The 12750-nt window shown below is 35.2% G+C and overlaps 2 protein-coding genes and 2 long non-coding RNA genes across 4 annotated transcripts; 2 read left to right on the top strand and 2 right to left on the bottom strand.

The window, feature by feature from the left end:
• Window positions 1–4293: 4293 nt before the first annotated feature.
• Window positions 4294–5043, top strand: LOC139780230 (uncharacterized). Its single transcript, XR_011720184.1, has 3 exons — window positions 4294–4477; window positions 4563–4708; window positions 4812–5043. It is a non-coding gene; the product is annotated as an uncharacterized lncRNA (long non-coding RNA).
• A 268-nt stretch (window positions 5044–5311) lies between these two features.
• On the top strand, window positions 5312–6506 carry LOC139780226 (putative nuclease HARBI1). The gene is made up of 2 exons (XM_071718760.1): window positions 5312–5607; window positions 5828–6506. The coding sequence occupies exon 2, from the start codon at window positions 5830–5832 to the stop codon at window positions 6496–6498; it is 669 nt and encodes a 222-aa protein (XP_071574861.1). The 5' UTR covers window positions 5312–5607; window positions 5828–5829; the 3' UTR covers window positions 6499–6506.
• A 253-nt stretch (window positions 6507–6759) lies between these two features.
• Window positions 6760–8429, bottom strand: LOC139780227 (uncharacterized). Its single transcript, XR_011720183.1, has 4 exons — window positions 8080–8429; window positions 7817–7911; window positions 7619–7714; window positions 6760–7483 (listed from the first exon to the last, which is right to left on the bottom strand). It is a non-coding gene; the product is annotated as an uncharacterized lncRNA (long non-coding RNA).
• A 2411-nt stretch (window positions 8430–10840) lies between these two features.
• LOC139780222 (uncharacterized) lies at window positions 10841–12423 on the bottom strand. Its single transcript, XM_071718753.1, has 2 exons — window positions 12308–12423; window positions 10841–12188 (listed from the first exon to the last, which is right to left on the bottom strand). Exons 1-2 carry the CDS (start codon window positions 12421–12423, stop codon window positions 10841–10843), a joined length of 1464 nt encoding a protein of 487 aa, XP_071574854.1.
• Between the last annotated feature and the right edge of the window lie 327 nt (window positions 12424–12750).

The raw sequence follows: 12750 nt of genomic DNA, 5'->3' as shown, positions 1-12750 counted from the left end.
AATGGCAGTCTTATTATTCAATACAACATGCAAAATCAGAATGTTATCCGCCGAAAAATAAAATAACGATCACTGAAAGTTTGGCGTCGATCGATCTGCAGGCTCTTCTTGATCTAACGATTACGAGACTGCTAAAAGTTTGCGAAGAGAATGCAAATTTATATACCAATTTAACATTGATATGTAAATGGGGCTTTGATGGCGCGTCCAGCCAAAGCACATATAAACAACACTTCGTAAACGAAAATGCATCGGATAGCTCCGTTTTCATGACTAGTTTTGTGCCTATAAAATTAACGAGTGGCTCTAACGTTATATGGGTAAATAAATATCCATCTTCCACCAGATATTGTCGTCCTATTAGGTTTGAGTTCACCCATGAAAACGCAAGAAATTAGTAAGAAAGAGTACGAAAGGATGGGACATGAAATAAACAATTTAGTATCTACTAAATGCCGAAATGTGACCGTCAATTATGAAATGCTTTTTACGATGATAGACGGCAAAGTATGTACAACTTTGTCAGATGTAACATCATCTTCTTCATCATGTTATCTTTGCGGTGCGAAACCGAGTGAGATGAATAATATTGACAAGTTGTACTTAAGGATATTGATGAAAAGACCTATAATTTTGGCATATCAAGCCTTCATGCAAAAATTCGATGCATGGAGCTCCTACTTCATGTATCTTACAATTTATCGTTTAAAAAGTGGAGTGTACGCGATCCGAATCTGAAAAAACAAAAAGTTGAAACAAAAAGGAAAATCCAGCAACAGTTCAAAAAAGATATGGGTTTGCTTGTTGATGTTGTCAAACAAGGTTCCGGATCGACAAATGATGGTAACACTGCAAGGAGGTTTTTTTCGGATATAAAAACAACTTCAAGAATCACCGGATTAGATGAAACACTCATTAAAAATTTTGCTATCATTTTACAAACCATTTCTTGCGGAGAAATGGTAGATGCCAAGAAATTTGGTCATTTTGCTATGGAAACAGCAAAACTATTCATAAAAAATTATGGATGGTATTATATGTCCCCTTCTGTTCACAAGTTGTTAGTCCATGGAGAGGCAATTATTTCGCATTTTTCAGTTCCTATCGGACATTTATCAGAAGAAGCAAGCGAAGCGCGAAATAAAGAATTTAGGCAATATAGGAGAGATCACACGCGCAAAATTAACAGGACTGCTACGAATGAAGATCTTCTTAACCATCTGTTAATCACGTCTGATCCGTTTATCTCAAGTTTACGACCAAAACTTAGTGATGGAAAAAAACAAGATTTGTTCTCTGAAACTCGAGCACTTCTAAAATAATTCTTTTACTCTGCCTTTTTTCTCTTTTTTTATTATCCTTTTATTTTTACCCTCTATTTTATTAAGATACACCAGGATGAGTTTGGAGTCAATAACTACTGCGAAAGTGACGAGTCGCGGGGTCTCATTCCTGTGCGATTTTTATGTTACTTTTATGTATATGTATATATATACCTGTGTGTGCTGTATGACACACACATACACGTACGCACGCACGCACGCACAGCAGAGAGGGTTTGGAGTCGTTAAATATTACGGGATTGACGAATCGTGAGGTCCTTATCTCTGCTGTGACACACACACACACACACACAACACACACACACACACACACACACACACCACAACACACACACACCACACACGCCACACACGCCACACACACACCACACACCACACACACCACACACACACACACACACACACACACACACACACACACACACACACACACACACGCAAGATATGCAAAATCCGACCGTGCAACCTCCTCGTGGTGCATATTGGTTAATACTAATGTCGGCGGTAGCAGTACATTAAAAAATTGTTATTAACAATTGTTATTTAAACAATATTGCATACAACAATTATTTAAATTGGTAAAGTAATGCTTCATGATCATGTATGCATAAGTATTTCGCTTTAGCTGCTGTATTTCGTCTCCACAAGTGCGATGTCCGCTCTTTCCTATGTGTCGATCCACTGTGCGTCACCGCGTTTCAACCAAGCATTCTTGGTCATTTTAAATTGATGTAATTTTAGATGCTTATAATATAAGCGGTCAACAGAGACTCATATTTAAAATACATTTTAATTATAATTGTCGTGACGAATCGTCACCGCGTTTCCACAAGCATTCTTGGTCATTTTAAATTGATGTAATTTTAGATGCTTATAATATAAGCGGTAAACAGAGACTGATATTTAAAATACATCCTTACCTTTTCCTAACATTCTTACCTTTTTCCTTTGCCACACTTCTGCTTTCTCTTTCTCTCTCTCTCTCTCTCTCTCCTCTCTCTCTCTCTCTCTCTCTCTCTCTCTCTCTCTCTCTCTCTCTCTCTCTCTCTCTCTCTCTCTCTCTCTCTCTCTCTCTCTTTCTTTTTATTTCTCTCTCTCTCTGTCTCTCTGTGTCTCTCTCTAATATTATCTAATATAGGTAAGATTATCATTAAAAATTTTGATAAATAGAAATGAAAATTTGCACATTCAAGATTTTGCAATCTATATAGATAATATAGATAAGATTATCATAAAAAATTTAATATTTAAAACACATCCTTACCTTTTTCCTTTATCACACTTCTGCTTTCTTTCTTCTCTCTCTCTCTCTCTCTCTCTCTCTCTCTCTCTCTCTCTCTCTCTCTCTCTCTCTCTCTCTCTGTCTTTTTCTCTCGTTTTAACTGCAGGTTATTGCAAGAAGACTGCAATACCTTACTTTTAATAATTATGTAAGTTTTTAGTCATTTGCGAAACGAACCTCGCAAGTTGACACATACATATGAAGCATGCCACACATAAGACAGGCGAACGATATACCAATCACCATTTATAATAAGTGAATACATGAATACGATATATTCGAGATCTTGAATACCAAATCATTTAAAAAAAGAGATATTTTTAAAATAAAATTTTATTTATTCAATTTTAAATTAATAAATATTTTTTTATATATAAAGCATTTTAACATTCAAGTTATTTTTTTATTCTTTCTTCTGCAGTAAATTTTATACATTCTTATCTTTTTCCTCGTCTTTTTCGTTACACTTTCGCTTCCTATACAACGAAAAATTTTTTTTAACAATATTTTTTAAAAGACAACAAATATACATCTTTAAAATTTTTTACCGTAAACGCTTTTCAGGGCTCTTTTCCCTAGTCTTCCGTTTAACATTTTCTGCTTGCTCCCACTCTCCGGAAAATTCTACCCCTATTTCATATACTTGTGGCAAAAATTCGATCCAATAGTTTTTAAGTTAAAAACGTTCAAACATACATTTCGGGTGATGTATGTTGGAACGTTTTTAACTTAAAAACTATTGCACCGAATTTTTACCACAAGTATATGAAATAGGGGTAGAATTTTCCGGGGAGTGCTATAGGGTGTGTAGTTTTTCGTTATCTATTTTCTGGAAACCGATTTCTTTAATTTTTTTAATATTTAAAAAATAAAGAATTAAAAAAATTGGTTTCCAGAAAATAGATAACGAAAAACTATACACCCTATAGCACTCCCCGGAAAATTCTACCCCTATTTCATATACTTGTGGTAAAAATTCGGTCCAATTCGGTCCATCACATTTCGGGTGATGTATGTTGGAACGTTTTTGACTTAAAAACTATTGCACCGAATTTTTGCCACAAGTATATGAAATAGGGGTAGAATTTTCCGGAGAGTGCTATAGAGTGTGTAGTTTTTCGTTATCTATTTTCTGGAAACCGATTTTTTTAATTCTTTATTTTTTAAATATTAAAAAAATTAAAGAAATCGGTTTCCAGAAAATAGATAACGAAAAACTACACACCCTATAGCACTCCCCGGAAAATTCTACCCCTATTTCATATACTTGTGGTAAAAATTCGGTGCAATAGTTTTTAAGTTATTAACGTTCAAACATACACCACCCGTAAGGATTTTATATATTAGTATAGATATGAAGAAGTTAGAAAGTATTATTTTAATATATCTGAGATACATTTAGCGACTCTGACGAGAGTTATTGGAAAATACATCTGTAAAATCTAGCATTTAAAACAGCATTACGGAAGCAACGTAACAGAAACGCGGAATGCGTCGCGCGTCGCCTCATGGCTGCCTTGGTGGAAAGGAGATATGTCTGCTCGTCTCTAAGACCCGAGCAGAGCCGAGCGCGGAGCGTCACACGGACACGGCGCGCGCTTGTAGTGGCGTTCCCCCACTCCAAGAGCACCGTGGGTGCTCGTAGCCAGAACTTTCATTACTGAGCCCAGTTTGCTCCGCACAAGAGCCTATCTTGCACGGAGGGGCGCAGCTTCGGAAAAACATTCCATGTTTACATGGCTCTAGTGGACTCGAACCTGGTTCCTCAGATTACGAGTCTGGCGCTCTACCACTAGACCACACTGCCGCCCTAACATTTTTACAAGTAATTGAACTATATAATAATAAAAAAGTTAGTATGAACATAACCTTAGACATACTTATTGAAAATAAAAAGTATGTAGAAAATTTTATACAAAAATATGTTTTGATTACAGTTTAAATCTCGTTTTCGTATTTCACGTGAAACGTGTGATTGTCTTGTTGATTTATTCGAACAAAGTGAATATTATTCTTTAGAGGGAGAAAGAAAAGGAGGTTATAAATCAAAAACAGCTTTAGAACATATTTTGTGTTTTTTATGGTACATTCAAATATATATTGTATTATTTATTCATACCATGAATTAATGAGAAATAAGTTTTATATTTGTATAATTGCTTACATTAATTTTTATTTATTTTTAGGTTTGCAGGTAACAAGTGTGTTATACGTAATGTTGCAGATCTATTTGATATGAGTTTATCTACTACACATCTAATAACACAGGCACACAAAAAAAAAAGTGTCTTGGCCGAGACACTACACTAGTGTATTCCCATGTACTTTTTCCCGCTGAATCCGAATCCGAAGTCAGAATTGTCAGATTGGCTAAAATTTATGAGATAACCACAATAAAACAATTTTTTTTTGCCTTTAATTCGTGTTTTTGAGCATTTTTTTTGTGGTTATCTCATAAATTTTAGCCAATCTGACTTCGGATTCGGATTCAGCGGGAAAAAGTACATGGGAATACACTAGTGTAGTGTCTCGGCCAAGACACTTTTTTTTTTTGTGTGCCTGGTGCCACCAGGCACACACAAAAAAAAAGTGTCTTGGCCGAGACACTACACTAGTGTATTCCCATGTACTTTTTTCCGCTGAATCCGAATCCGAAGTCAGAACTGTCAGATTGGCTAAAATTTATGAGATAACCACAAAAAAAAACAATTTTTTTTCTCTTTAATTCGTGTTTTTGAGCATTTTTTTGTGGTTATCTCATAAATTTTAGCCAATCTGACAATTCTGACTTCGGATTCGGATTCAGCGGGAAAAAGTACATGGGAATACACTAGTGTAGTGTCTCGGCCAAAACACTTTTTTTTTTTGTGTGCCTGTGTAATTATTAGAATAATAAATTTTTTATGTGATATTGCACCATCAATAATTAAGTTTCCTCAAACGGCTGAAGAAAGAGAGACAAATGCCATACAATTTAAAGAGGTATAATAAAATATTTCTTAATATACTTTAATAAAAATTATATATCTCATGATAATAAATCAATTTAAATATAAAATACATGAACAAAACATACAAAATAAATAATTTTGATTTTAATATTGAGAATTATTTCAATAATATTATAAATTAATATATAAAATTATAGATTTAATTAATTAGAATTATAAGTATTTACAATTTTTATCAATTATATTTCTAGATATGTCACATCCCTGGTATTGTTGGGGGTGCATTGATGGATCATATATATCTATCCGAACACCTAGTCATAAAATTAGATCTACATGTGTTAATCGACATGATGAAACAGCTATAACATTGCAAGGAATATGTGATGCTCAAAATAGGTTTATAGATGTTTTTACTGGAATTTCCAGTAAAATACATGATGCTCGCGTTTATAGCATGTCATTTATTCGAGAGAAAGTGTGTCAAATGGGAGAAAATTATCACATAATTGGTGATGCTGCATACCCACTGTCCACAAATTTAATAACACCATATAAAGATTATGGTACTCTAAATGAAACGGAGAGAACATTTAATTATTCATTTTGCAAAGCTAGGGTTAAAATTGAGAATACGTTTGGTATTTTAAAAGGTAGATTTAGACAATTAATTCACTTAGAAATGTGGTCCGTTTTAAAAATGTCTAAATTTATAATGGCATGTTGTGTTTTACACAATTTTTGTATTGTTAATAATGATAATTTAGAATTTGTAGAATATGTGGAAATACATGATACTGAACCAAATAAATATATATTATATCCATTACAACAAAGAGAGGCTGGTAAACAAAAAAGAGATCGATTAGCTACAAAACTTATGGAAGACATTACTTTACATAGGGTACATAGGGACACGTAATATTAATTTAATTAAAATTACATTAAGATAATATTAATTACGTTTTTTTTTTCAAAAGTTGATTTTATTTCAAAACAGTTTTTTAATTTATAAACTTTGTGTACATATTTTATTGAGTTGATAAAATAAACGAAATGTAGTAATACATAACATAATTAGTACTCAACATAATAATGTAGTAGTATGTAATTAACGCAACAAAATCACTTTGTAACTTAATATTGCTTTGTAACTCAGTCTTTTTTTTAGAAATAATATATATGAAGTTATTCTAATATCCTATTCATTATTCTATCTTATTTATTATTCCAATATCTTAAATCTTTAACCTTATTCAGAACTTGAATCTTTTGCTGATTTTCCCAATAAAGATATTAATAAATCACATTTTTCTTTATGACGTCGTTCTCTGTTTTCTTCGGCAGTGGTTGCTATTTCTCGCAGAACATTCTCCAGCGATTGATTAGATTTCACTTTCTTTTTTGGTTTATCAGATTCAAATTTTTCATCACTATCATTACTTATATCATATGTCTCAATATTCTTATTGCTAAACTCTATTTTTCTTTATTTATTTTTGTTTGATTGACGCCAACTAAAACTTCAGGTTTCAAACTATCATCTATATTTTTAATTTCTTCAAACTCACTGCCATAAGGTACTTCGGTAGGAGCATGTCCGGAAACTTTATTACCAGATAATGCATTTTTATGCTGCCTACTAACATTTTTATATCTGTTAGAACATTGTGGTCCAGTAACTCTTATGTTAAATTGTTGATACAAGTCTTTACTTATTTGTTCAAATATAGCGGCTTTATTTTTAAAAGCTCGAAATGAACCAATTTGTGGAAAATATAGACAGTATTGATCGAGTAAATACTTTGTTTCTTTTTCATTCCATTTATGTGTCTGATTGATAATGATGTAACTATTTTCATTTTCTTTGTCGCATTGAATATTACAGGTTTCTCTATTCTTTGTACCTAAGAAAAAAATATCATATAACTATTTTATTATAATAAAATTTAATAAAAATTAACTAAAAAATTTATATACTTATAATAAGCAAATTGACTAATACAAAGATTAATTAATAAAATATTAATTAATAAATTTACCTGATGATGATGTTGATGCCGAGTCATCAAATACATTAAACATAAGACCTATTGATTCCAAATAGGTTGTGGATATAAATTTCATTTCAGTTTCACCTAAAACAAAAAAAGATGTTTAGTTTATAATACTACGATTTTTAATTATTGCGAGATATAATGTTGTTATATATATTACATTTGCAATTATCTTACTCTAACCTTTATCATTTCTAATTTCACATAAAATGCCTTCATTATTTTGAATTGTTTTATTATTATCATAGATAATCCTTTTTACTAACATAGTTCAATATCTGTAAAAAAAACATTTTATTATTAATATATATTTACATACAATATTTACATCAGAAAAGCATATCTAATCTAACCTAATTTTCTTTTCCCAATACAATAACATAAATACTTCTTCAAATATTCTTTAAAATATTTTTATCGTACAGAATATTAAATATTGAACTTACATGACACTTCCTGGATAATATAATATTATTTTCCTGGATATTGTAATATTTATTTTCGATTATAGCGGATTGTTTATGGGTCGAACATGGGTTGATATTTCGATGAATCCCTAGTAATCCGAGGCAGAACGTGTGACGTCATTAATCGATCTCGGGTCGATCAAATTCGCTTCAATCGAAAACGCTATTAATCTTACAATGGCATACTCAGTCCAGCAATTAAACAATAATCCGTGGCTTACGATTCAGGACATCATTGGCAATGCAAATACGTGGCCGAAATTTATACGGCAAATGTTCTGGGATAAAAATTTTACGGATCATAACCGAATGATTATTGTCAATTTTGCATATATAAATGAGGTATCGGAAGAATTTTTGCATGAGGTATTAGCTTTCACGCTAAAAAATGCATACACAGCTGAGAGGAAGCGCAATATTGAGTATAGATATCGATATTTAAATCATGAGGTAATTCTTTCAATATTAATTGATAACTATAGCAAACAAGTAATTGTTTTTTATTCTTTGTAGCAATTGGGACAAATGCGACGCAGCCGTGTGTACAGTTACAGCCTTTTCGATAGAGAAATGTTAGATCTTAATATGAATCCAATAAATAATTAAAATTGAATGTATTATTTTAAAGTTGTAATTTTCATTAAAGCAGATATTTTGTAAAAAAAAAATTTCATTTTTAATAATTTATTTTTAATAAACTATCTTTATTGCTTATCCCCGCAGGGTTTGCAAGGCGTTTTTATAAGGAACGTTACCCAAACCTTTACACTACTACCCTTCTCCGCTCACTTTAACCCTTTGGACCAACAGCTTAACGTCTCTTCCGAAAGACGGAGCCCAGTTTGCTCCGCACAAGAGCCTATCTTGCACGGAGGGGCCCAGCTGCCGGAAAAACATTCCATGTTTACATGGCTCTAGTGGACTCGAACCTGGTTCCTCAGATTACGAGTCTGGCGCTCTACCACTAGACCACACTGCCGCCCTAAAGCAGATATTTTGTATTTAACTATTTAAAGCGCGTCACTAACCTATGTAGGTTAGTGACGCGCTTTAAATAGTTAAATACAAAATATCTGCTTTAATGAAAATCACAACTTCAAAATAATATATTCAATTTTAATTATTTATTGGATTTATATTGATCTAACATTTCTCTATGGAAAACGCTGTAACTGTACACACGGCTGCGTCGCATTTGTCCCATATGCTACAAAGAATAAAAAACAATATACTTGTTTGCTATAGTTATCAATAAATATTGAAAGAATTACCTCATGATTTAAATATCGATATCTATACTCAATATTGCGCTTCCTCTCAGCTGTGTATATTTAAATTTGGCGCAGTTTTGCATGCGCGTGCGGCCACTGAGCATGCGTATGTGGCCGCAGGGCATGTTCAGTGTTGCTACATTTCGTCGGTATGACGGGAATCATAACCTGATTCCTGTCAACTTTAACGTTTAATATCTCGCGTCGCGGGGCAGAGCGACACTTTTTTCTGCCAGATTCTTTCGTTTTGTGCAAAAACGCGTCGATTGAGCCTAAGTTCAACGAAATCGGTGAGGAGGCCACTATTTTTCAGATTTACCAAATTTTGTAAGAAACCGGTAATCTAACCTATACTACGTTTACGCGAGCGTTACTTAATTCTGTAGTAACTTACGATACAATAATTCCTCCGCATAAACGGGGGATTTTATAGTAACTACGATGATATCGTTCGTATAAGTTACTACAGAAGTAATACTCACGTAAATGTAAACTACTATAATTCCTGTCACATGCACTTATTGTTAGTCGCGTAAAAGAGTCACGGTGCGGTCTCGCGTGTACTTGGCGCGAGACACTACCGTGTCTCTTGATAATAATAGGATAATTACATGTAAATAAAACAATTACCTTGAATCAGAAAAAATATTAATCGTCGCGTCGCGTAAAGAGTCACGGTCGGTATCGCTCCGCGCGTACTTGACGCTTCTTCTTCTTCTTTAATTTATGTTGGCTCCTGCCTCTTTTCCTTCTTCTTCTTCTTTAATTCATTGGCTCCTGCCTTTTTTCAGAGGACAATACGGCCAGCTTTTTCCACTGTTTGTATAGCTTGTTAAGATAGGATTGCTTCTTCTTCTTCTTCTTCTAGTTATTGGCGCAGCTGTTTCCTTTCCGGTCAGCAACGGCCATTATTCGATTCTGCTGGTAGTGTGCGTAGCAGGGGGCGCCAGCCGTGATTGCATATGATGAACGGTCGCGGGAAATTTCAAATGTATAGTTTGCAAGAGTTAAAGTAAGCGAGGATCAAGCGACATAATTTGGACGGCGGGTTCTTAAGTAGAGGAAAGATGTCCATGGGATGGAGCGGAAATTTTTCACGCAAATAATTGTAGAGTGGAGGCGTTTTACTTCAAGTTAGGTTGCATCTAAAGATAACGTGATTGGCATCTTGGCGAGGATCGCCACACGGATAACTGGGGGAATCGATAATGTTCTTGCGGAAAAGACTTAGGTTTAGGTTGTAGTGGTTACTACGGAGGCGGCTGATGGTGACGATCTGTGCTCTATTGAGAGGAAGGCGAAAGAACCAAGGCCTGTTAAGGCCATTGCACGTAACAAAGTTTTAGTCATAATCGTAAGGCCGTAAAAAAATAGAACAATCACAGTCGATTATTCTCCTTGAGCTCGAAAAATAATCGAGTGCGATTGGTCTATTTTCTTACGGCCTTACGATTATGACTAAAACTTTGTTACATGCAATGGCCTTTACTATCAGAGTGATAGCGATTGTAATAGAAGTTTCCTTTAGTAAAGGCTGCATTTTCCAAATATGACTCATAACTGTTTTTCAGGATGGATTTGGATCTGTGATATAGATCAGAGTAAGGAACACTACAGTTGGATTTCCTGCCGCTGACGGCGGCTTCCTTGGCCAGGGAGTCCTCACGCTCGTTACCGACAATTCCCTTGTGTGAAGGGATCCATGCCATTCTGATATTTGCACCTACGGTGGTTGCTCGGTAGAACATGTTACGAATGAGTGAGGTGATATAATTATTGTGTGTGATATTGTGTGAAGTAATCGCCTGCAGCACACTTTTGCAATCGGAGAAGATTATAGCGGAGGGAATCTGTAATTGGTGAATAATAAACAGGGCCTTGTAGATCGCCCAAGCTTCCGCTGAAAAGGTGGTGACATCAGGGGGTAATTTGCAACCTATTTCGATGGGCAAGTCGGGTGAGAACACGCTTGCACCCACCGCGCCCGAGTCAAGTTTGGAACCATCAGTGTAAAAAGAAATTGAATCAGCCACGATTGTTCTAAAGTGGTTGATAAAGTGCTGGTTCGCTTCTTCCGCGGATGCGGAATGTCGGTTAGGCAAGAAGAATTGCAACAACTCGGGCTGAGTGGTGAGCGAGAAGAAGGGGAATGAAAAGAATGGAAGTGCCACTGACCGATGCATGACACCTCGAATGTTTTTAACCGCCAGAAATGAACCAAAAATCGGGATAAAGCGGCGAGCTTTTAAACGTTTAAAGTCTCCTATGGTGTTAAGCTGGACATTTTCAAGGCTTTCGATGACTGGGTTAAATCTGCAGGAGAAGCACTTAACAAGGTAATTATGGATGAGATAAGCAAATCGTTGGCTGAGAGGAGCTTCTTTCGCTTCATCCAACATTACGTTGATGGGAGTAGAGGTACGATATTCCATGGCGTTGCGGATTAATTTCCATTGGAGACGTTGAAGAGTTAGGAAGAACTGCTTGTTGCCTTTGAATTGGAAAACAGTAGCTCCGTATTCGATTGCCCCTCTGAAGACTGCTCTATAAATAGTTAGTAGTTGATATGGGTGTGAGCCCCATTTAGTTCCCGCAAGCATCATGATGATACTAGAGATTCTTCTACCTTTGTTTATGAGGTATTGCAACTGAGGTTTGCCACTGAGCTTGTTATCGATGATGATGCCGAGGAATCTGTGCTCGGAAGCCATTGGAATTGATTCACCGTTAATTTGTATATTGGGCTTCGACAATGAGTAGGTTCTCTTGCGGGTGAAGACGATGCAGCACGACTTGGTCGGGACTAGCTCTAAGCCTCTAGAACGAAAGAACTGGTTTAGCCGCTTCAGGGAATTCTCTATTAGACGGAAGGCTACTTTGATGGGTTTATGAGTCGTGTACACAACAGTGTCATCCGCATATTCTAAAGAGTATACTCCTGGTAGTAGCTGTCTTTTTGTGTCTTTGACATAGAGATTGAAGAGCGGAGGGCTAAGGATGGATTCTTGTGGTGCTCCTTTGTAAGAATCGTATGGGCCCTGAATGTTGCCATTGCGGGTAAAATATATCCTGTGATGTAAGAGATTGGCTATAAACGGTGCATTTGTGCCGGAATTCCTGCTTTTTGAAGGTCGTCCAAAAGAATTTGGGGGTCCACATTATCGAAGGCTCCTGCTATATCCAAGAAGACGCAAACTGTAAATTCGCCGTTGATAAAGCCGAGCTTTATAGCGTTGGTAAGAATAACTAGGTTGTCATTGCAAGATCTAAAATTGCGGAAACCAAATTGGGTGTCTGAGAGAATATCATTGGCTTCGAAATGCCATCGCAGCCTGTTGTAAATGCATTTTTCTAACATTTTTAGAAAACAGGACAGAAG

The sequence above is a fragment of the Temnothorax nylanderi genome, unplaced genomic scaffold (genome assembly GCF_030848795.1).
Source record: "Temnothorax nylanderi isolate EJ_2023f unplaced genomic scaffold, tnyl_v1.0 TNYL_tig0268_pilon, whole genome shotgun sequence".
NCBI classification, from domain to species: domain Eukaryota; kingdom Metazoa; phylum Arthropoda; class Insecta; order Hymenoptera; family Formicidae; genus Temnothorax; species Temnothorax nylanderi.
The sequence above is the reverse complement of the archived record's forward strand: the minus strand, read 5'-3'. Positions and strand labels throughout refer to the sequence as shown.

What these genes read in the sequence shown, in the direction of transcription:
- LOC139780226 (XM_071718760.1), top strand. Translation starts at nt 5,830, where the DNA reads ATGTCACATCCCTGGTATTGTTGGGGGTGCATTGATGGATCATATATA.
- LOC139780222 (XM_071718753.1), bottom strand. Translation starts at nt 12,423, where the DNA reads ATGGCAACATTCAGGGCCCATACGATTCTTACAAAGGAGCACCACAAG. An exon ending in AAAGACAGCTACTACCAGGA is followed by an intron (nt 12,189 to 12,307) that starts GTATACTCTTTA and finishes CTTTCGTTCTAG; the next exon opens with AGGCTTAGAGCTAGTCCCGA.